At 46.8% G+C, this 23,642-nt stretch overlaps 1 protein-coding gene across 5 annotated transcripts in view; it reads left to right on the top strand.

The window, feature by feature from the left end:
- Positions 1-23,642, top strand: part of cux2b (cut-like homeobox 2b) — a 128,502-nt gene that overhangs the window by 97,055 nt on the left and 7,805 nt on the right. For 3 of the 5 annotated variants that reach the window (XM_035378511.1, XM_035378508.1, XM_035378512.1), the window contains exons 5-19: positions 10,319-10,459; positions 10,701-10,836; positions 11,399-11,475; positions 11,553-11,619; positions 14,019-14,067; positions 15,125-15,229; positions 15,394-15,582; positions 16,094-16,152; positions 16,300-16,348; positions 17,546-17,645; positions 17,778-18,422; positions 18,808-18,909; positions 19,736-20,601; positions 21,346-21,511; positions 23,154-23,456. In XM_035378511.1, coding sequence (XP_035234402.1) covers positions 10,319-10,459; positions 10,701-10,836; positions 11,399-11,475; positions 11,553-11,619; positions 14,019-14,067; positions 15,125-15,229; positions 15,394-15,582; positions 16,094-16,152; positions 16,300-16,348; positions 17,546-17,645; positions 17,778-18,422; positions 18,808-18,909; positions 19,736-20,601; positions 21,346-21,511; positions 23,154-23,456 — 3,054 coding nt within the window. The remainder of the gene's footprint in view (positions 1-10,318; positions 10,460-10,700; positions 10,837-11,398; positions 11,476-11,552; positions 11,620-14,018; positions 14,068-15,124; positions 15,230-15,393; positions 15,583-16,093; positions 16,153-16,299; positions 16,349-17,545; positions 17,646-17,777; positions 18,423-18,807; positions 18,910-19,735; positions 20,602-21,345; positions 21,512-23,153; positions 23,457-23,642) is intronic. The other 2 variants (XM_035378513.1, XM_035378510.1) reach the window with 1 other exon arrangement.

The raw sequence follows: 23,642 nt of genomic DNA, 5'->3' as shown, positions 1-23,642 counted from the left end.
GAGCTGATGAGACAGGCAGGCCTGGCCCTCGTGATAGGGCTGTTGTGATGAACCGGGGCCCGTGTTCAGCTGTGTTACAGGAGGGGGATTGGAAAATGAAATCCAATCTTCTCTGGATCAGAAGAACACTCATGACAGGACTAGAGAATGCTGTTTACAGAGATTCAGTGAATAGAAGATAAAAGTCAGTGTCGCTGAGACTGAAATATGGGGGGACTGACTTTTAAAGGTCTCAATTTTTTTCCCCTTCATGTTCCCTGCTTGCAATATACTCCAAATTTAATTTTTTCACTGGAATATTTTCTTTGATAAGAAATATCTCTTTTTGAAGATTTGTTCAGCCTGATTTGCTGACTTGTACCTTGGAATATCGAGGGCTTCATCAAGGGCCTAAGTGCTTCACAAGGCCAGAGTTTCAGCTTGGGCTTGTAACCCTGTCTTTCACCGGAAACAGACTTCACAAATGCTGTATGCTTCAGTAAGCACTGTTTAAGTATCGCAAACAGTTTAAAGCTCAGGGTAAGGGCTGCTGCACTTTTAAAGTTTGCAGAAATACAAAATTCATTTTACAAAGCTGTTTATTGTTCTCAACCATTATTTCATGTGTTGGGGAGGGGGGTGACTGCCTCCTTGTGTCAAAGAGAGGCATAACAGGTCCTGGTCCCACTCTCTTTCCGATCTCGTCAATTAAGATGTTATGTTTTGAGCATTAAAGAAATTATGCGGGAGACCTATCGTTCTTTTTACCCACTCCTGTTATAATTCTATCCGCACAGATAGCTGTGTGCTCACTCTAATTATCCTAACTGGAGGTGTAATTCCACCGCACGTTTAATTTCCTAACAGAAAGCTAATTGAATTGCCCCTCAGGTTAAATCAGGTGGCTGCAGATTAGCATACTGAGACGCACATTTCCATACGACCTGAGTGGGTCTCTCACGTCCTTGTTTTGGTTTTGGTTTGTTATTTTGGTTGGGATTGGTCAGTGGTATGCTGTTGTCCTTCAGAGATCTCAGTGCTTCTTACACACCAGTGAAATACAGTAAGGACAATACGGTGTTATTAACCCCTGCAGCTGGTGTTTTGGCCTGTTTCCTGGCATGGGCATCACATCACTGAGACTGAAGCCTTTGATCACAGTTGTGTTGTTGAATTTGGGAAGCTCAAGAGCAGTCAATTCACCCCCAAGTGCCTTCATAGTTCAAATTCTGCCCCTTCCCCCCACCCCCCTTTGTGCTGGGAAAAGGTGATGTATTTGACCCCTCAGTTAATGACAATTTTCTTGTCATGGCTGCGATTGGTGCTTATTTTTATTTTTAGCCATTTATTCATCTGTTTCAACCACATTACTAAAGCAGCTATTGGAACTGGATTAAATTGTGTCGCCAGTCTGTGAGGCGAGTGGACCAATGTGGAAATCAGTGTATGAAAAGTGCCCCCTTCCTGGTTGTGTTCATGGTCACTCAGGCTGGTATTGACCAGTCCAGGTGTGCCAGGGGACAGTGAACCCGCTCTGCTTTGAGAGCCCCCCCGCCCAGCCGCCTCTGCCTCGACGCCAGTCTTGTGGGCTCCACTGACGTGCCGGCAACAAACGCTCCGCTCCTTCATGTATTTTTAATCCGGTGACAGACACAATTATTTCCTACACGCCGAGCTCGTTAATCTTAATGCTGTCATTACTATTCATTGCAAGAGGTTATTTTCCACTCGCCCACCCCCCCGCCCCCCCCCCCACTATTTCTTTTGAAAAGCATCTTCACGCGCTGTCCCTCCGTGCCCCCGTTTAATAATCAAAGGCCATGGCCGCCATCGCCGGGGCCTATGATCGGTATAGCTAAACTGTGACTGCAGGCTGCCTGTGAGGGTGAGGGGTCAACCGGCGCTCAATACCTAACCTATTGGTGATCGATGGCGTATCAGTTATCAGTAACGTATTAGGCGCTTGTAGATAGCTGCAGCTTTCACTGAATTCAGATGTGGAAGACGCGACGTCCTCTCGTTGGCATAAATATTGTAGTATCGGCTATTAGAAGTACAGTAGTCGTGTAATTGCCCGCCGAATTGTGCCGTGTGGGGCTGTGGTATATGCTGTAGATGTGCTGTAAGATCCAGTGTAGGGATTGCATAGATTAACTGAATTTACAGTTTCTGTGCTTGGTTTTCGTGTTATGCACTGCACACTGTGCACATACAAACTTGCTAGGCACATTGCATAATTTCCCTTGGCATGTATGAAACCAGCACAGTTTTCCACTAAAGTAAATAACCTCTATTACCGTCTATGGTTTGAAGATACAGGTTTGAAGCACCCGTGATACAATGGGTTCATTTATGAGGAGAGAAGAAAATAACATTTTCAGTAACAAACGACAGGCGCGAGTGTGAGGAGAGGAGAGGAGGGCCGAGGAGGGCTGTTGAGAGAGCGGAGCTGGAATTGCTGATGCGCGCTCTCCCTGCTCTTCCCGCTAATATCTCTCTGTCTCTCCCCCTCTCCTTCTCCACACCTTCGGCTGATGTCAACAGAAATCCGCCGCGCGGTGATGGCTCCTTCCCACACAATCCCCCTCCCCCCCCCCCCTCGTTTTTTTTTTTGTTATGTTTTTGTTTTTTACTGTTAACTCAGCAATTATATTAAGCCCCACTTGCCCGACTGTGTGTGTAATTACAAAGTAGCACTGTAAATCTCATTGTTTCACGTCGGTAGCACAGATGTGCAGGATGTGATAAAGGGAAAAGCTGCTGGAGAAGAGAGAAAGGCAATTAGCATTAGTTGTGGGGGTGGGACGGACCTGTGACATGGTGGCGTTTGGGCTTCCGGGGGCTTGACTGAACGACTGCAAGGAGATGAGGTGAGGGGGCCTGGCTGAGACCATAGACATCAGCATAACTCGGACTTTAGATGTACATACCAATGTATGGCTGTTCGTTTTGGGTAAGAGTTGTTATTCACTGAGTGCATGTATCTGGGCTTGGAAAGCTCACCCCATGGTGGGGGTGCATCTCCATGGGATGGGGCCCTCATATTGACGAGGAAAGGTCTGGGAGCCGGAGAGATCTGAATCCAGGAGTGGGTGAGGCTGTCATGTGTCATGTAATGTACTGTATACTGACCAATCAGAAAACTTGTTCTCTGTAGTGAAATGATGCAGTCAGTTTTTGAACAGTATGGTCACTGATGTTGGTAAAACAAGGTAGCTCCACCATTTTTTTTTGTGTTTGGGGGTGGGGGGAGGTGGGGGCAGGGTTGTAAAGTTTCAACACACTTGTCACTTTTGAAATAATGTGTCCTTTTGGAATGAGGAGTCACACTTTAGGAAATTGTTCTACCACACAACACAAAAATTTCCCAACATTTATTTAACAGGTCTCCATTTTTAATCGACTACTCCCGTTTCAAATATGCTGCGCTTCTTGAAAATAAATCACTACTTATCTGCTGGAGGAGGTGCTCAAGTTGTTTGAACAGCATGCCTGTTAAAACTGTTTTTATTAAACCTTTCTGTTATTAAAAACCTGTCTTACCTTTTGTAGATAAACACTCACTGTAGCGATTTAAAGGTGACGGCCATTTTAATGACTGGATTGACTTTCTTGAACGGTGCCGCTTTCTCTCTCTCTCTCTCTCTCTCTCCCCAACTTTCCCCCCGGTAGGAGCGCCTCTCTCTCCGAGCCGCGTTTGAAAGCTCCCGTTTGTTGATCTCACCCGGAGAGGAGCGCACGCTGTCGCCCGGGGCGTAGCCCGGAGACGCCCGCTCCAGGTGTTTGCTCCACTTCTCCGCGCTCTTTATTCAGCTCTTCCTCTGGGACCGCCGCCGCGCGCCTCCTCCTCCTCCTCGTCTCTCTCGCGAAGGAGACTGGAGCTCCGGCTCCTCATGAAAGCGGAGCGAGCCGCGCGGAGCTCGGCTGTTTGAATGTGCATTAATGAGACCTCGGCGGGGGGACTCTGTCCCTGCACCTGTGCTAATGTGTGGGCAACACTGCCGCCTAGTGGTGACCGGAGATACTGCCAGAGTGTCTTGGCGGGTTAGTGTGTGACCACGTCCAGATTGTGACGATGCTCTTACAACACTCTCGCTCTATACTTTTCACGCCAAGAAGGGCCAAGGAAAGACTTGTGCAGGCCTGGTTATTGGTGCTTCGCAGGCCCGGGGAAGTGCTTGTCAATGCAATTAGTGGGAAATTCTCCCTCCCTCCCAGGGGAACTGGTAGCAAAGCTAAATTGGTCTACGGGAACCAGAATATAGTTCTGTTGCACATATAATTTCTGCTTTATCTGCAGCTGGACCTCTGTGTGTGTGTGTGTGTGTTCTGACAAAATATAAGGGAAATCAAAATGTAATATTCAGGAAATTGCAGAAGAATACAAGCTCAATGCAAGTTTTCATGGTTTGCGTTAAAAAGATGTCCTAGCATCATAATGGACAAAGGCAGACTAATGCATGTTTCCGCGTGGCGGTATTGATGGAGAATGAAAGCTCTTTCTGCCGGGACAAGATTATGCAGGAGTGATTAATAAGTGCAGTAATAAACAGAGGCCCAGGAGATGTTTGAGGTATTTAATAATGCATTATGTTCATAAAAGAGCCGGGGCTCACCAATGGATCCCTACGGAGCAGGAAACCCCAGAGGGATCAGCTGTGCGTGTGTGTGCGTGTGTGTGTGTGTGCGTGCCTGTGTACACGTGCTCAGGAGCGCATGCTTTGCCTGGAATCTACAGCACATAGGCCTTCAATTCAGTTGTTGACTGGAACAACAGGAAAAATTTGGAACTTTCAAGAGAGCCTTGAAGCGAGCAGATGCAGCTTCTTTTGTGACCTGCTTACCAAGTCGTGAAGTGAACAATCTATTCAGTTCATCAACAGGAAAATAAAAGAGCTTTTGGTTTCTTCAACAAAAGTGGTCTCTGAGCTAACTACTTTTGGCTACTTGTGTCTAGCTATGGATCAATTTCATGTTTTTTACTTGCCATAACATCAAATATGAGTGCATGCTTCTGCCTCGGTCCTTTTGTTTACCTGACGTTCTTTGTATCGTATGCTTTATTGTTTCTCTCTTACGTTGCCGGCACCTCTGGAGTCTTCTTGGCTTGTGCGGCCTTCAGATAGCATTTCTTTCAGTGTTGTTGGCCAAATAATGGTTATTGACATTATCTTGTCAGCATCCTTCAGTGACGGGGGAGAGAAAAAAAATATGTGAAACTAAAACAAAGGTCTGGCCAAGGACCTTTGCTTTCAGCGCATGCAGTCATTGTTATGGTACAGACTCATTTCTCTCTAGTCTTCGGCTCAGAACAGAAAGAGCTCCATTATCCCCTGAATGTCAAGTGCAGTCATGGGAGAGAAAACTCGAAATAAACTGAGCAGGAGTTCTTTCATTTGTGTGGATGGTAAAGACTGCCATGCTGTCAAAGAACTACTTGAAAAACATAAATCATTGTTGCTGATTTCCTAAAGAAAAAAAGAAAAAAAATACAGTATTTCATTCAGGTTCAAATGATGGTAGACATTGAAAAGGGGGCTCTTTTTTGTGACTTACCTCTGGAAACTTGAAGAATACATGGAAACATGTCTGTGATGTTTTGTCGGGTTTCTTTTCACTGCTCTGAAAGGTTCTCTTCCTTGTGATCACAAGCCCTCATTGCTGCCTAAGGACAGACAGGGACCTTCAGACGGTTCCTCGGAAGAGTGGACAGGTTCATCTTAAGAGGGTTCTCCAAAACTGGCCTGCATGCACCTCTTGACCAGTAGGCCAGTGCTTTTCTGGCTAGTTTCTTCTGTGCTCATGTTGTGATTTGCGTATTTGCCCTTTTATGTGATGAAGAGACAGTCATTTCATCTGTGCATGGCCTGACTAGCTGGATGAGAAGGCCGATTTTCGGATTAGAACCATGAACGCTCTTGTCGGCTATTGATAAAAATACTACAGTAACAACATAAGAGCAGCATCACTCCAGTGTTCTGATCGTCTGAGTGCACTATGGTTTGTGTCCCTTAGAGTTTACTGCCGGCAGAGCGTACTGTCAATAGTGAAAAAATGCGGTGCTTGTTTTTAATGTTTAATGCACAATTGCCCAAATATGTTTTAATGTAGTGTATAATCTGATAATGGATATTATGGTTCTGTTGTTTTTTACCTGCTCAGTGGCTACAGATGGGAATTAGTTTGCAGCTAACTCTGGTGCCGCTAAGGAGCTGTGCATTGCCCCTGAAACTAATGAAGTTTGGGCAATCTGTGGATCTGCTGTGGATGGTCAAGTTGAGTAGGTTAAGCTAGGTTGCAGTTCGAGACTTTTTTGGACCTTGAAGACCACACGAAAAGCAGAACGGTTAAAAAAAAAAAAATTATTTAAAAAAAAAAAATTAAAATTTTGAAGCGCAGCCTTGTAAATTAATTTGTTCGTGTTGTACGATGGGAGCACAGCTGGGCTCATTAGCATGCATACAACAAATAATTATAGCGGAATTTTTTCAGCCAGTGCTCGGCTAATGGGCTTGCTGGGTTAATTATGTCAAAGCATAATTACAGAGGGCCCAGGGAGACGTAATGGCACACCCCGCTGAGCTGGGACCAGCTAATGATGGTGTATCGCTGACAGGGCGAAGACGGACCGCCCCAGCACACCTGCTCGACTTGGCTCGCGCCGCCCCCGTGCCCCCCTCTCCCCCCCGCCCCGCCCCGTCATCCTCTGCGCCCGGACACTTTCCGCATCCCGGACACTTTCTGCATCCCGGACACCGTAGTACTGCCCGTCCTGAAACGCTGAAACGTGGTGGAGCGGCCCCGACCGTGGCCCGACCGCTGATTCGGAACGCTGTGGGGGGCGTGCTGGGGTGCAGTTTGCGTGGGTGAGGGGAGGTCGAAGAATGATGGGTTACATGAAGGTTGTCAGATTCCTTGGAAGGTCAGCTTCAGACCAGAATTTTCATACCTCTCTCTCTTTCTCTCTCTCTTTCTCTCTCTCTCTCTCTCACTCTCTTCTATCCCTCTGCCACATGATAGGGCAGGAGTGGAGTGCACTGCCCCTGTCCTGCAATTTCACTGTGTGTGAAATTGCAGGCGAGGTTCCAGGCAAAGTCTGAACTGATCCGGCACTGGCTTGTGCTGCTTCTTGTACTCGGATTATTCAGTTAGAATCCACAGACACAGACCCAACTCCAAAAGAGAGCTATTGCTAGTCATAATTACTGCGATGGCTTTCAGGATAAAAGGTGTGGAAAGCAAACAGGCACTATTGTTATGATGGTGCATTAAAGCCTGCACGCTGGAGTGGTTTTCCAACCACTTAGACATTTTTATCACTTTTTGTGACCAAAATTGCATGTTTATGATTTATGTGTCATTAAATTGATATGTGACTGATTGCTGAGCATTGTCACAATGTTTTTCCTGAAATCACCTGACCATGAGAGCAGGTTATTATCTCCCAGGTTCACAAATGTTAGCACATTTGGGTCTTGATACAAAAATTTTGACATTTGGCTCCTCTTCAATGGGCAATATGAACCTTGTGTTAGGGTTTGATTGATTTTATTGTTCCAGTCACATTTGTTGGTACAGTATGAGGAAGTTAAACAGGTGTTTTAGGCCAGTTTGCTCATTCCCATTGGGAGGGGTGAAACCTATTTTTCTTCCTTTGTATTAAAACATGATCTGATAGAATATTACATTATAGCTAATTATACCTATTATTTAAGCTTGTGTGTGTGTGTGTGTGTGTGTGTGTGTGTTCTACTCTTATTACATGCGTATAGATTGCATGTAGTTTCTTATTCACGCAACCTCTGCAATCTAGGGAATAATTAGTAAAACAAGAGCAATGAAGGACCTCTGCTCCCCCTGATCCGCCATGTTTTGCCTGGCCCTGTAGCCCGGTGTGTTTTCACCGCTCTGCAGTCGCTGAAATTTTGCCCCTCTGCGACTGACCTGCTTGGCATTTAAGCTTGTTCATTTTCATGACAGGCATCCAATCGGGTGCAAATAGGAAAACGGGGCCTAAATTAAAATCTTCCCTGTTGTTTAATTGCACAGAGAGAGGGCTGAATGGCTTGTATTGGAAAACAGCGAGCCGGCCGTGTGCCGCACAGCCGGGGGGGGGGGGGGGGTGCTCAGCGTCGGGGAACTCTGCTCAGAGCTGTAATAATAGCAGGTGAGGGCCAGCTCTGCTACATCCATTGATTAGTGTAAGGTGAAGGCAACCCTCCGCCTCTGCTCCGCACCTTTTATGCAGAGGAGGGGAGATGGCCGTGTGTTTCTCTTATTTCATTTTATTTTCTTTTATCACAGCTGTCCTCTTTGCTTAAGAGGAGCTCATATCTCCCATGCTGTGTCCCCTGTGACTGATGCAATATCCCTTGTGCAGTTGCAACAGTGCTCCCAGAGAAACGCATAGATGGAGGGCATGGTCATGTGACCAATTAACTTTGGCTTTCATTTTTCTCAAATAACATTGTGTTAAGGTGATGCAAGAAATGGTTATCCTGACAAAGGGTGTGTGTGTCTGTGTGTGTGTGTGGGTGGGTGTGTGTGCTTTCAATCTGAAAAAACCCATTTAATCAGAGAAATTACGCGTGGTCATTGGGACAGGGATTGGCAAACCTACTGCTGTGTATTCACACTTTACTCTGAATCTTTCAGTTGCCTCCTCTCATTTCCTCTCATACTTCCTGCAGATTTTGTTGACTGTTGAAAATTTCTTGTTTTGCATTCCACTGTGGTTTATACAGGTGAGTCTCTTCCGCTGTTTGTTCAGAAGTCGCTCCTTTCTCAGAGCAGGGAGAGAGAATAGAAAAGAGAAAAAGAAATGGAGAGGGGGAAAAGCGAGAGAGAAAGCGAAAGTGCGAGAGGAGGTAAGAGCAAGCTCTGCGCTTGGGTAGGGAGAATATCTGAACCTGCGTGATGACAAAGAGAGACCAGATGAAAGTTTAAAGAGGAATGTTGGAGGAGTAAAAGGAACGATTTTCTTTCTTTTGCAGTTTTGAAAGGCTTTGCGCGTGTGTGTGTGTCTGTGTCTGTGTCTGTGTGTACCTGTGTGTGTCTGTGTGTATGTGTGTGGTGTGTGGAGCATGTTTAGTGTGTGCGTGTGTGTGTGTGTGTGTGTGTGTGTGTGTGTGTCTGTGCCTATGTCTGTTTGTGTTTCTGTGTATCTGTGTGTGTGCCTGTATGTGTGCGTACCTGCCTCCCCTCCATCCCCCCCTCAGTCAGCCGTGTCCCCAGAGTCCCGCTCCGCGCTTTAGCACTGGAAGCCACCTTTCTTTGGTGCGCAGCAGGCAGGTGCACAACAAGAGCGGCTCCTTCTCAGAGCTGTTGAACTTTTCGGGAGGGGAAAAAAGGAAGAGGAAGATTAAAAACAGCCCTGTGATGTTGAGAGTGGAGACGCCCCCTGAGAATTCCTGGCATAATAATTTAAATGATCAAATGATACAGAGGAGACTTGTTAGCAAAGAAACAGCCTCCTAGTTGGCCCCATGGGCTCCTCGGCTCTGCGCATGCATTGCAAAACAGCTCCTCTGTTGTGCTAAAGAATCTCCTTTTTTTCTTCTCCTTCTCAGAAACAGACTTTTTTTTACCCCCCCCCCCCCCCCCCCACACTTTGTTGCATTTGTCTAGATGTATATTTGGATCCTGGCCCAAGAGCTGGGAAGTGTGTGCTGGAATTCTTTGGGAAGCCTTTGTGTGTTTGGTCCTGGATGTGCTGTGACAAGCCGGACATTGCGATCCAGGAATATAGAAGATTAAAAAAATTTTGTGCAACATTTAGCTGGTTTTGGAAGTTGGCCCTGGTTTAATTTCCCAAGATTTATCATTTCCATGGAGTATATGTGTATGTGTACATAGTATAATGTTGTTTTGCTTTTGTGTTGGTCTCGGTGAATAATTGGGGAAAATTACTGGACTTGTATAATTCAATTTTGGGAGTTTTAAATTGTGGGATCACAGAAGAAATCCCATTATGCTCATGTACCTGAATAAATGAAAAGTTAAGCGGTATAAACAAATGATTGCTTTTTGTAATGCTGCACAGTGTAATTTTGTAACGCTGAGTGTTTGTAATTAACTTAGTTTGTGAGATGCCATACAGCATCAGTCAGTGCTCTGTATGACTCAGTAAATATATGCGCAGTGAAATTTCTGTTCTACATGAGTTCAGATAAATTGGGCTCTGCTGATTAAAGCTGTCTCATTAATTGGTTCTTTTTACTTAATTTGAAAATATAGTTCATGAACTACCCAGTGTCACACATTTTCCACTTAATCGCCTCTTATCGCTGTTTTTCCCCCCTTGTCTTCGTGTGTGTGTGTGTGTGTGGTGTGTGTTCAGACCCAGCTCCCTTGTTAGAGGCCACGCACACCCTGGAGGACAGGCTGCAGCAGCTACAGAGCTCCGACCCCGACAGCCGACCCCTGGTCATTGAGATTAGCAGGCACTGGAGAAGACACCTAGAGAGTCTCGGCAAAACAGGTTAGGACCCCGGGGAGGTGCCGATGACGGGTTATGGGACTCTGTCCGGAATTTAACTACAGTTGATGTGACTCTGATTTCTCTTCCATTCCATATCTCGCTTAAAATGACACTTCAGGCTCATGAGAAGTTCCCCTAATCCCTGCACCCTAATCACGTTCTCTCTTTCTCTTTCTCTCTCTTTCCCTCCCCACCTCTGTCCTGCTCTCTCTCTCTCTCTTTCTCTCTTTCCTCTGTCCAGACAACACGGAGGAAAAGCCAGCAGCAGTGGCAGGGGGGGCATCGTCTCGGGAACCCTGCGCGACCCCCCCCAACAGCACACGCACGCTCCGAGGCACAGGGTCTCCGCAGCTGAACCATGACAGCCAGAGAGAGGGGTGCGTGAGCCAGAGAGATCACAGTCTGACCTGAGAGAGCCAGAGAGATCACAGTCTGACCTGTGAGGGCCAGAGAGATCACAGTCTGACCTGAGAGAGCCAGAGAGATCACAGTCTGACCTGTGAGGGCCAGAGAGATCACAGTCTGACCTGTGAGGGCCAGAGAGATCACAGTCTGACCTGTGAGGGCCAGAGAGATCACAGTCTGACCTGTGAGGCCATCCTGGTACAGAGGAGTCTGTGTGACAGTGCAGAGTGCCGCCCTGGCTTTGGTTTTCTGCAGCACAGAGGGGAAACGTCTTCTTGTCTAGTGAAGACTTTCAGATTTACAGGTGTAGATGTGTAGTTGTGAGAAAGAAGTTTTGTCCTCAGATGAGGCTTTTGATTTTGTTTTTGTGTGTGCGTGTGTCATGAGTGAGTGTCCTTGCCTTTGTGCGAGCATGCGCGTGTGTGTGGGTGCGTGTGTCTGTGCGCGTGTGTGTGGGTGCGTGTGCCTGTGCGTGTGTGTGTGTGTGTGCAGGTGCGTGTGCGCGTGTCTCAGACTGTGACTACGTTCCTGCAGGGAGACGGAAAAGACTGAGGCCGCCTTGGCTGTCAGACTGGGGGAGGCTGAGGAGAAGATCAGAGTGCTTCACTCAGGTAGGAGTTCTCGCAACCCCGTCTCCCTGTCCCACAGAGGTCAAAGGTCAGCGCTAACTTTCCTCTATCTCTCGCAGCACTGACCACCACCCAGACAGAGCTGCTGGACCTGCGGTGCAAGTATGATGAAGAGATGGCTTCCAAGTAAGAGCTTGTGCTACGGGTCACCTTCCATGTTCGCGGTTCCCCATGCCCCACTGCTTTCCAATACACTGCCCCATTTCATTAAAAAAATGAGCAGAATTTAGTGCCCCCTGCTGGATGATCCAGGCACAGCGTCTGCTTCCTGTTTATGTTAGTGGCAGGCGTCTGAGACTTGACAGGCCTTAAGAAGGATTGCCTCATTTAAAGATTGCTTCAGAAAACACTCTAACTTGCCATGATCTTTGAACATAATGTACCCAGCTCATGCTTGAAATTAATCTGAAACCCTCTGAAAAATTGTCAATATATATTTAAAAGTAAACAGCGCTTTGTTTGGTTCTGCTGTGGCACACAGCAAGCAGTCTTTAATTGATTTTTTTCTCCTTTAGACGTAATCCATGGTGCACTTGGACTGAAAGCTTTTCCGGCGTATAGAGAGAGTGCTATCAATGCAATGGATCTGAAGTCCTACCCCCTCGCTCCCTTATGTAAATGATTCTGGAAACCTGAAATCACGTGACCGCTTGATATATCTTTATTGTCAGCCCCTATTAGGACCGATCATCCGCAGTCTGATGTCCTTCTGTGTGACACCACTGCGTCCCCTTGCTTCCAGGAGGTTACTGTCCTTTTGGTGACCCATCCGCAGGGGGGGTGGCGGTAGCCTGTTGGAGGTGACCCGCTGTGACGGTCATCCTGTTGGAGCTGGGATCTGTAGTCCCCTGTGTACAGCAGGGTCCAGTTGCGTGTGTATTGGAGATGTGAAATAGAGATGTTTGGTGCACGGATGCCCGTCAGGTGGCTTGGGTCTGTCATTCCGGTGTTTGCGGTGGGACGTTTTTGATTTATGGGTTGCACTTATCCCCCTGTCATCGCCTCACACGGGCAACATTCTACACATCTCGTCCGGTGCAAGACTGGGGCACGGTGCTCCCGGCTTCGCCAGTGCATTCAGACCCCCCCCCCCCCCCAATCCGAAACCCCCGCCCTCTCCACATCTGATTCCCGGTGCTGGGTAATAAGAGCCATTTGTCTGCTTTGACTTGAAGTATTGGAGCAGGTAATCAATACAATACATTTTCCATACTGCACAAGTTCATTAAATCTGAATGTGACACTTGTTATTTTTTCTGCTGGTGCGGTGCCATCCATCCTGTCGTTTTAATACAGGCAGCGCCCGGCCTGGGCACGGGGCCGGCAACGCTGCATGCTGGGAATTATGCCCGCAAGGTGGGCACAGCTGCAGTGCTCTGCAGTGAGGTCCTGCCATGCTACTGCACATTCACATTACTGATAGGGGGGAGGGGGGAGATCAGAGATTCTTTAGACTAACTGGATGGCCAGCTCCAGATTCTTAACACTGAAAGTTCTCGATTGTTGGAGGTGAAACTTTCCAGTTTGATGCATCTTATAAGTGTTCTTGAAGAGGCGTACCAAGCACAACACTCATTGGAATGAATATTCTGCCTTTTTTCACACCTCGTAATTGCTTTATAGTACTGTGAAGACCAACCAAACTCCCAAAGTTTGTAAATGGAGACTAAGTAAGCCAGGAGCTGATCATGAATGTGGCTGTTACAGAAACTTTGCTTAAATAGGCCTAAGTGGAATAGAAGTGAAGTGTAGAAAGTAGGAAATGTGTTTTTTGTTGGTCATTGTTTGGAATCTGTTGCTATTGTTGCAAGTCAATATGCGAGCGCTGGAAGTTGAGCTGATGAGCTGTTTTTTTAAAGGGGGTAGGAGGAAAAGAGGATTGAGGGAGCAGTCAGAGGTGAATGAGTAGAATTCTCCCAAAGTTTAGTGCTTTCAGTGGAATAATTCACCAATTATGCTCTCAAAGCATGCTTAGCCAAACTGAGCAGGAGTCTTTGTGGGGGGAAAAACCCGCAGAATTTGAGCACATATAATCATTCTGATTAATTCATTTTTTTTCTCACCACCTTTTGGAAATCATGTCCCATGTGTCTGAAAATAAAAGGCTGAGTACAAACTATTAAACTTCAAACAAACCTCATGAATAATCGCCTTGGAATGCTATTTAAATGAGATCTGGCGGTAAAAGATGTGAGCGGGAGTGAAACACCACAGGTATGAATCATAATGCTGCGTTCAGAGGCAATCTCACCGACACACAAAACATTTTATTGTTATTGTGTTTTCATAAAAAATCCTATTTCCACTCGAGTTCTGCGTATTCAACATTTTTCAGCATTATTTCTGTTCAGGCTATGGAGGAACACAATCTCCTGGTCCTGTACCATGGCGGAGACCGCGAATGTCCGTGGAAAAAAGTTCACCCCAGCATGCCTGTAGAAAACCCAGAGGCACCGTAGAGGGTGGATGATCACAGCTGATGACCCCCCCCCCCCTTCTTCTTCTTCTTCTTCTTTTTTTTTTAGGGCTGCCGAGGTCAGTCGGATCATGACAGACCTGGAGAAGGCCAACCAGGTGAGTGAGGAGACCGCTGATTACCCGTCGTCAAGGTAATCATTCCAGTAATCAAGATGCTGGTGTAATGAGACCCCCCCCCCCACTCCTTGGGGCTGGCACGCCCTGTGAGACAGGCGGCTGCGGAGTGGGATTGATGGGGGTGCTCGGTGCGGTGGGGCAGTTTGTTACCTCATTGCGCTGATTGCTTCCTTTTCAGTGATTTCTTTTCTCCCTCCGCCAGCAGCTCTTAGATAAATGTTCTCAAAATGAATCATTAATTAGCAGCCCGAGTGTGACAGAGCAGGTAAACAGTTTGGGAAGAAAGTGTACTAAGTAAACAGTCTCCTCAGCAGAATGAGGGCACGCCCCCCCCCCCCTCCCCCTCAACGGGTTATGCCGTGAGCCTGCTTTACTGTACCTCTCTTCTCCTGCAGCCTGAATTGACTAAACCTCATGTCCCATTATAGACTTAGAACCAGCCTGTATCATTTTACCTGTTAAACTACTGTAGATGTGGAACCAGTCTGGCTCAGTTTACCCATTTAACAGTGTAGACTTGGAACCATCCTGGCTCATTATGTGGTACCCCTTTAAAACTGTAGAATCTGAACCAGGCTGACTGCATTATGCACCTTGTGATCTGTTGAGATGGAACCAGGTTGGTTTATTTACCCCTTTTCCACTTCAACTGGAACAAAGTTCATTCAGGTCACAGGTTAATTTAAGTTTTTTGTGTTGTTGATCATGTCAGCTCTGTCCAAACTGTGGAGATTAACAAGGAAAGTAGATAGGAAGGGTGCTGTCATGACTGATCACAGAACAGTTTTTGTACAGCAAAGTCCATGCAGTCATGTCAAACTAGGCAGTCACCTATATTTACTATCACGTCATGTGCTCCTGCTTTTAAGTCCGGCTTATTCTTCCAATGGGAAACTGTGTGTAACTCACCGTCAATGTGACAACCACCCTTCCTCTGTTTAACTTAAAGGGGATGTGAAGCGCTAGGTGTTTAGATGTGAGTAGATCTGAATGTGGGTGCCAGGTTAAGTAACGCGAGGAGGGTGTGTGGTTTCAGAGAGCGGAAACGGCGCAGAGGGAGGTGGAGAAACTGAGGGAACAGCTGGCCGGTGCCAACAGTGCAGCCCAAACCAGGAGCCGTCTGTGTGAGGGAACCAGCGGGGTAAGACCTCACTCCTAATACCTAGACCACTCTATGACCCATGCAGAACTGAGTATGAGGTCAGAGGGCTGTTTTTGTTCTTACTTTATATTTTAAACTGAATGGTCATCAGTTATGTGGCTGAGGGTTTTTAAATGAAAATGCCCCTTCTCCTCACCTCCCAGGAGAAAAGTGAGTCGGAGTGTTCGTCATCCCGGCTGGAGACCGCCCTGGTGGCGAAGGACAGGGAGATCCTCCGTCTACTGGAAAATGTGCAGAGACTGCAGTTCACCTTACAGGAAGTCCAGGATAGCTCAGCCAATCAGATTGCAGAGCTAGAGCGCCGACTTGCCTACAAGACTGATGCTATTGAGGTACTTTATGGCATACAGCAGTGGTAGCCAACCCTGTCCTGGAGATCTACTGTCCTGTAGGTTTACTTTTCAACCCTAATTTGGCACACCCAAATCTACCAATTAGCAGCTCAACAAGATCTCTAGCTGTTGGAAGAGATGTGCTTTGTTGGGGTTGGAGTGAAAACCTATGGGATGGTAGGTGTCCAGGAACAGGGTTGGTTACCACTGGCATACAGTCATGTGCAGGATTTCCAAATTCAGTCTCATCCTGAAGTTTCCAGCATCTTTGGTGAATCCCTTCATTATATTCACAGCTTGTCTGTAAGACTGGAAAGTTTTTTTAAGTACCCGAAAATTCTTCAAACATATTTCTGATAATATGCAATACTTGATGAAAAATACATTTGTAAATATATTTATTAAAAAGTTCGTAATATAAAATCGTTTAATATGTGTTCAGGCTCTTATCTGGTTGAGGCTCCCTGTTTTCCTTGATGTGTGAATGTTTCTCTCTTTTGGGTCTGTGCAGAGACTGGAAGCCAAGCTGCAGTCCCAAGTGGATTATGAGGAGATTAAAACTGAACTCAGGTGAGACTCACCTGCTTTAGGGCAATGACCAGAGCTATTTCTTCATCGTAGTATATATTATAATGTATGCATGTGTGTGTGTGTGCGTTTTTAAACGCACACAGTACATAATCACCCCGTCACTCTGTTCTTCTTTTCCGAAAACAGCATCCTGAAAGCAATGAAACTCGCCTCAGCCAATGGCAGCTCTTCGCAGGTGAGAGAGGTTTTTGAGGTGAAAGGCATCAATACTGAACAAAGACGAGTAAAATAAGGGAACAGAGTGACTTGCTGGCGGGCCTTAATAGGTATTGATATCAACAACTGATGCGCGCACATCTGATTGATCGCGATCACTTTATTTTTTATAAGAGTTGGTCCCTCTGTCATTTCATCAGAATGGCCATTTACAGTCGAGTCCTGACAAACTGCGCCCTGCTGTAGTCCTACTAATACTTTTAGCTGTCATCTGCTGAGCATGCCTACTGCTGGGCCAGTGTTTTTGTATAATCCGTACCTCCCTGTATACTGTGAACAATGGCCTGAAGCAAACTGTTAAGACTAATACAGTGGAGAACTGCAAAGAAATGCACGTAGCGATGATGCTGAACTGTGAATGCCAGCCTCCCTATGTACAGTGTATTGCAGTTGACATAATGGAAATAAGGTGGGGGAGATTGCCAGTTAATGTAGTGTAACTGATTTGGTTATATTCGATGATGCATGCAGAATATACAGTCCACAGTATGTTCATATATGTACCCGTGGTTACGCTAGCCTATGGAATTCTGCGTCTTTGGAACGCAGGACATTTCAAAATCTGCGTTTTACACTTATTCACTTGCATTCTGATAAAAATAACTATTTTTGCTGTGATATTGCTACTCGCAATAATAACACAATGAATGTCGTTCATAATTTTATTATGTTAGCTAGCTAGAAGGTGACATCTCATTTTTGGCTTTTCATTTAAATTAAACACTTTCTACCAATGGCTGCGCAAATATTAGGATCGATAAACAGCACAATTGTCAGACACTGAAATATGAGTTATTATTTTGTTGTTTGTTTATGTCAGGGTCATCACCTGCTGTAATATATATTTTTTTTAAAGACCTTGGAATATCTGTGTTTATACAGTGGAATGCATTGTATTTTTTCCTGCATTTTTGCTCTTCTTTCTTTGTTAAAAGCACAGAATCCTGTGTTATTGCAGCCACTGATATGTGTATATATACTGTGCATAGGTAGTTGTGTTTATTTTGTACAGGACGATTTAAGCTAATGTATTGCAACACAATATTCATACTAAGGCTTAAAATCACATTGCAGGCTCATGAGAAGTTATCTCTTGCACCATTTAATTTCTTTTTTTCCTCCTTTCTTTCTTTCTTTCTTTCTCTCCTTCTTTCAGGACTCCTCTAAGGCAGCCGAGGCCCTGTTGCTGGACAAAGAGGCCTTCCTTTCCTCTCAGAAGTACCTTGTGGAAAAGTCCAGGGTTTTGCACAGTAATGGTATTGACAAGCAATGCTGTAGTGGCTGTGGTGTCAGCTGTGGGCATGTGGGACTGTGACTCTGTTCCTGTCTGTGACTCTAAACCCTGTACCTCTTTCTGACTCCTTGTGACCCCTCTGTGTGCCTTGCAGATGAGGATCAGTCGGAGGACTCGGGGAAGGAGTCGGGAAGGCCCGTGGGCTCCTTCTCCTCCCCTCAGAGGGCCTTGCAGCTGGAGGGACGCGCCTCCTCCAGTCCCGGGCCTCCTGTGGCCAGCGGGAGCACCTCCACCCATGACCTCTCGCGCCCCTTCTCCGTCTCCCCGTTCCCGGGGGAGAAGCTGGGCGGGGAGCACCTTCTGCAAAAGCAGCTCCTCTCTCCTCTCTTCAAGAAGGAGGGCAACCCCCTCATGGCCTTCCCCACGGCGCTGTACGCGGCTAAAGCCGCCCTCATGTCCGCCAGTCAGGGCCCTCCGGCGGGCGGGGCCGGGGACACGGGCCCGCCCAGCGACCAGTCGGAGAGCGGCAGCTCCGGCGCCGGCGACGACGACCAGCTGGACACGGCGGAAATCGCCTACCAGGTGAAGGAGCAGCTCCTGAAGCACAACATCGGCCAGCGCGTCTTCGGCCACTACGTCCTGGGGCTGTCCCAGGGCTCGGTCAGCGAGATCCTGGCCCGCCCCAAACCCTGGCGCAAGCTGACCGTGAAGGGCAAGGAGCCCTTCATCAAGATGAAGCAGTTCCTGTCCGACGAGCAGAACATCCTGGCTCTGCGGACCATCCAAGTGCGCCAGCGAGGTGAGTTCCACGGTCACGCGAGGGAACGGGCTCTCCGAGCGTTCCCACTCACTCCTGGCGCTGTGTACTTTTCAGTCTTTCACCAGGGAACTTGGCCTGAACTTGAAGCCAGCACACCCCCCCACCCCCACCCCCACCCCATCACCACCACCACAACCCCACCTCCTCTCTCTCCCATGTTTGTTGTGATACTTTTAACTTTGTTTTCTCTTCAGATTTCTCAGCTTTGAAAATCTGAGCTTCAAGTACACTGCAACCTCACAGATGCCAAGCTCTCAAAGGCAGCCATTGATCTACCAGTCAAAAGCAAAGCCTTCGAACTCTTCTCTGATCAGTCATCCCACTCACCTCTCCCCCTCTCCCCGTTACTTTTTCTTTCCGGCAGGGAGTATCACTCCCCGCATCCGAACTCCTGAAACTGGGTCAGACGACGCCATCAAGAGTATCCTTGAGCAGGCCAAGAAGGAGATCCAGTCCCAGAGAGGAGGTGGGCTGGCTAAAGTGTGGCTGCATTGACACAGTGGGGACCAAAAGTATGAGGACACTACCAAGAACTGATTGTTTTCATTATTTATCAAGGGCTAATACAATTATGATACTTAGTTGATGCATCTTATTCAAGAATACATTATCTTTTTTAAACTATAGGTGTGTAGGTATTTATTAGAGGACAAAAATTGTTAGTATTTGGTATGTTGACCTTTGACCTTGATTGCTGCCTTCACTCTGCTTGCCATTGATTGCACCAGCTTGTGCAACGCCTCATCTTCCATTTGATCCCAGTACTTTCTCAACACATAGATGATCTGTTGATGTTATTTCATGTTTCGCCTTTTCCTCTTAAACTGCTTCCACAGATGTTTGACTGTGGTAGGAATGCCATTCAAATAACTCATCTTGTTCTCAATAATATATTCTTGAATATGAAGTGTAATTGGAATATCATAATTGCATTATTCCTTGATAAATGATGAAAACAACCAGGACTTGGTAGTGTCCTCAGACTTTTGGTCCCCATTGAATGTTGAATGGATTGTGAGATATGGAGGTGTCTGTGCTGAACATCATGTGACATGGTTGTATTTATGTTGAACATTATGTGACATGGGTGTGTTTATGTAGAACATCCTGTGACATGGGTGTGTTTATGTAGATCATCATGTGACATGGGTGTACTTGTGTTGGACATCATGTGACATGGGTGTGCTTGTGTTGGACATCATGTGACATGGGTGTGCTTGTGTTGGACATCATGTGACATGGGTGTGCTTGTGTTGGACATTGTGTAACATTCGGGTGTATCTGTGGTGCAGGTGATGCTAAGTCTTCCCTGGGCGGCTCTTCGGCCAGAAGCAGTAATGGGGGCAGCAGCAGCTCGGACGACACCATCAAGAGCATCCTGGAGCAGGCCAGGAGGGAGATGCAGGCGCAGCAACAGGCCCTGATGGAGATGGAGGTGTGTGGGCGGGGCACGTCCGCGAGCGTGGCCGCTCCCGCGGGCGGGCAGGGCGGGGAGCGCCCGGTTCTCTGCGAACCGTCGAAGGGGCTCCCGCCGTCGGCCTTCATCAAGCAGGAGGAGGGGAGCGCGGTGACGGTGTGCGTGGCCAACCCCATCAGCAGCCCCCAGACCCCGCTGAGCGTCCTCTCGCCCGCCGCCTTCGTCCAGAACATCATCCGCAAGGTCAAGTCTGAGATCGGGGAGGCCGGCTCCTATTTCGACCAGCACTGGTCGGCTGAGCGAGGCGGCATAATGGTGGGCGGAGCCGGCGGCAGCGGTGGCGGCGGTGGCGGCTCTCGCCCCTTCACCTCCGTGTCGCCTTCCCTGTCCTCCTCCTCTTCCTCCGGGCACTCTACCCTGCCCCGCCCGTGGCCCCGCCCCGAGAACGGCGAAAGCCTGCCCAACAGCGAGGAGGCGTCGGCCGCTGAGGAGGAGGCAGGGCGGCCGGTGGAGGTGAAGGTGGAGGCGGAGGTGTCTGTGGTCGGGGATGCCCCTTGCCCAGGGAGGCTGTCCTACTACCCAGCCTACATACCGCGTGCGCTCAAGCCCACGGTGCCGCCCCTGACCCCGGAACAGTACGAGATGTACATGTACCGAGAGGTGGACACCCTCGAGCTCACCCGGCAGGTCAAGGAGAAGCTCGCCAAGAACGGAATCTGCCAGAGGATCTTCGGAGAAAAGGTGCCCGCTCATTTTTTCCCCACCCACCCAAGGTCAATATTCTCATCATTCTTGTTATTCATTACACAATGTTTTATCCATAGGTTCTCACCTGACTGACTTTAAGTTCAGTTTACATGCTTATATTCTTCAGCTGGCTAGTGTTTCCTTTTGTTACGCCAGAAAGATATTTCATGTGTGCTCAGATTAATGAGTAAATTCATGACATGTTTGTTGTAATAACAGAAAAGGTTGATTTTTTTAGTTAGTTTGAAACCCAGCGCCCCCAGAAAATTATCTTTTGTTGCCATCTAGTGGTGGACGTTGGTATATTGAAAATACTTATTCTGAGGCTTGAAAAAATCTCAATAGGAAGCTTTAACCAATAAGTGGCCGGTCAGAGAAGGCTCAGTATATCCATTCTGCTAAATCCTTACCATAAATCTGGACAAGAGAACCAGGAAGTGTAGCCCCGGGCTACTCACTTAGATGAGCAGGTTCATCTTCTGCAAACCCCCTGCACAGTGAAACATGGGCAGTTTGTGAAGCAACTCCAGACCAGCGGTACTTTCAGCATACAAAGGGCACATCCACGCTTTTGAAAAACATTTAAGAATGATTATTATTATTATTATTTTAATAATAAAAATAATAATAATAATAACTATTATTATTATTGTTGTTGTTGTTATTATTATAACAAACAGTTTGGCCAAACAGAACAGCGACCCTGATTGCGTCTGGGCCTGGTTTTGTCTTGCGCAGGTTCTGGGCCTGTCTCAGGGGAGCGTGAGTGACATGCTGTCCCGACCGAAACCCTGGAGCAAGCTGACCCAGAAGGGCCGGGAACCCTTCATCCGCATGCAGCTGTGGCTTCTCGATCAGCTGGGTCAAGGTCTGAGCCAGCCGGCCAATCACAGCCTCTCTCTTGGTATGCTGCTCACGGCTAGTGCAACCAGTCATAATAGGGAACTGCGCTCATTTTTTAAAAAGTTTTGAAACACTGTACTGATGACTACATTTATATAGTATCGCTGTGCTTCATATATACACTTGCACACATATACACTAGCCTCGGCTAACGAAGAGAAACATCAATGCTTGTCTCGTAAAAAAGCACCTGGATGATCCCCAAGCCTTTTGGGATAATGTTCTATGGGCAGATGACTCAAAAGTGGAACTTTTTGAATGACACGGTCACATTAAATCTGACATAAAGCAAATACAGCATTTCACTGTAAGAACATCATACCAACAGTCAAACATGGTGGTAGTGTGATGGTTTGGGGACGCTTTGCTGCCTCGGGACGTGGACGACTTGCCATTATTGAAGGATCCATGAATTCTACTCTGTGCCAGAAAATTCTTAAGGAGAATGTTTGGTCATCTGTTCGTGAGCTGAAGCTGGACATGCAGCAAGACAGTGATCCAAAACACGAACGCAAGTCCACATCTGAATGGCTGAAAAGAAACTAAATTAAAGTTTTGGTGTGGCCTAGTCAAAGTCCTGACTTGAACCCAATAGAGATGCTGTGGCAGGACCTGAAACGAGTTGTTCATACTCGAAAAACCTACCAATTTTAGTTCTGCAAGGACAGTGGGCTAAAATGTGTTTTGTGTTTACTCTGGTTCATTTTTGTCTAATATTACATTTTGTCTAAAGATCTGAAACCATTCAGTGTGACAAATATGCAATAATGGAGGGTAAATACTTTTTCATGGCTCTGTACTGTATGTAATTTCATGGCTTAGTTGTGTGCCAATTGTTGTTGGTTAATATCAATCATTAATTGTGATTTCTGTTGCTAGCTAGATTAAAAATTTTAAAACTCTTAATGCATTTAAAAAAATGTGATTTCTTAAACACGTAAGCCCTGCAAAAAGAAGCAAATGACATTGCTCTCTCACTGAGGGAGGGATCTAATTACAGACAGGAGAATGAGAGATGAGGAGCTAACTGCTTTCACCTTTTTTTAACAGCTTTCAACAATTAGTAAAGCAGCCAGCAAGGGAGATACAACATTGGCCATCTCTATTTTAGTTGTTTTAATGGTGCAATTATACAATTGAGCATTATTTTAATTGGATCTTATGACAGACAGTAATGTGCTAGTCTAACGAAATGGGCTGTGTTAGTGAGGCTAGAAGTTGTATCTTCAAGTTTGACACTCACTTGATTCTGCTTTAATGGCGGAATAAGAAGTGGATTGACTGTCGCTAGTAAGATATTCAGATTCAGGAGTGAAAGTATCATTGAATGAATCTGACTACCAGATTCTTTATTTAGTTGTCAAGCACAGGTTTAAACCTCTGCCACATATTGCTCAGTAATAAAGATGAAGTACTATAATAAAATAATACATAAAATAAAATACAATATACAAGTTATGAGAATTAAAGTTTTGGAAGTGTTGTTTTAAATGTATTGATACAGTGATCTCTTTGTCACTACCAATTCCAAGCATAATCCCTCATACTTCCCTCCCTAACTTCCCAATATTTAAAAATGGCTGCTGCTTCTGCCATTGCCCACACTGGTGAATTTAACCCTTAGTTGTTTTGTGTCCCCCTAGCAGATAAGAGTCCCACGACAGCTCGGTCCTCGCCCTCGCCACCCCCCAGCCCAGAGGAGAGCCAGCCCAGCCCATTGCCGGAGCCCGTCAGCCTGGCTCTGGAGAGCAGCAAGGAGAACCAGCAGCCGGAAAGCCTGGGCCCGCGTGCCGAGCCGCCCGGCGGCAAGTCCACGTCCAGCCTCCTGTCCATTCACCCCTCCCACACCTCGCTGGGCATCCAGGAACTGGTGGCCATGTCCCCTGAGCTGGACACTTACTGCATCACCAAGAGGGTGAAGGAGGTGTTGACAGACAACAACCTGGGTGAGTGCAGTGTGGGTGACGCTGTAGTGCTGACATATGGTGCTAGGTAAACCCTCGTCCACTGCACAGCTGGAAATGGAATTTGGAGTGAGCTGGAACGAAAGCATGGCCGTTGCTGGAGCTTGCTTGATTGCTTTTCCCCATCACTTCAGCTGCATTGAGAGCTGGAGAATATGAAGTCACGCT

The sequence above is a fragment of the Anguilla anguilla genome, chromosome 10 (assembly GCF_013347855.1).
Source record: "Anguilla anguilla isolate fAngAng1 chromosome 10, fAngAng1.pri, whole genome shotgun sequence".
Taxonomy (NCBI): domain Eukaryota; kingdom Metazoa; phylum Chordata; class Actinopteri; order Anguilliformes; family Anguillidae; genus Anguilla; species Anguilla anguilla.
Note: the sequence above shows the minus strand (reverse complement) of the source record. Positions and strands in the feature narration are given on the sequence as shown.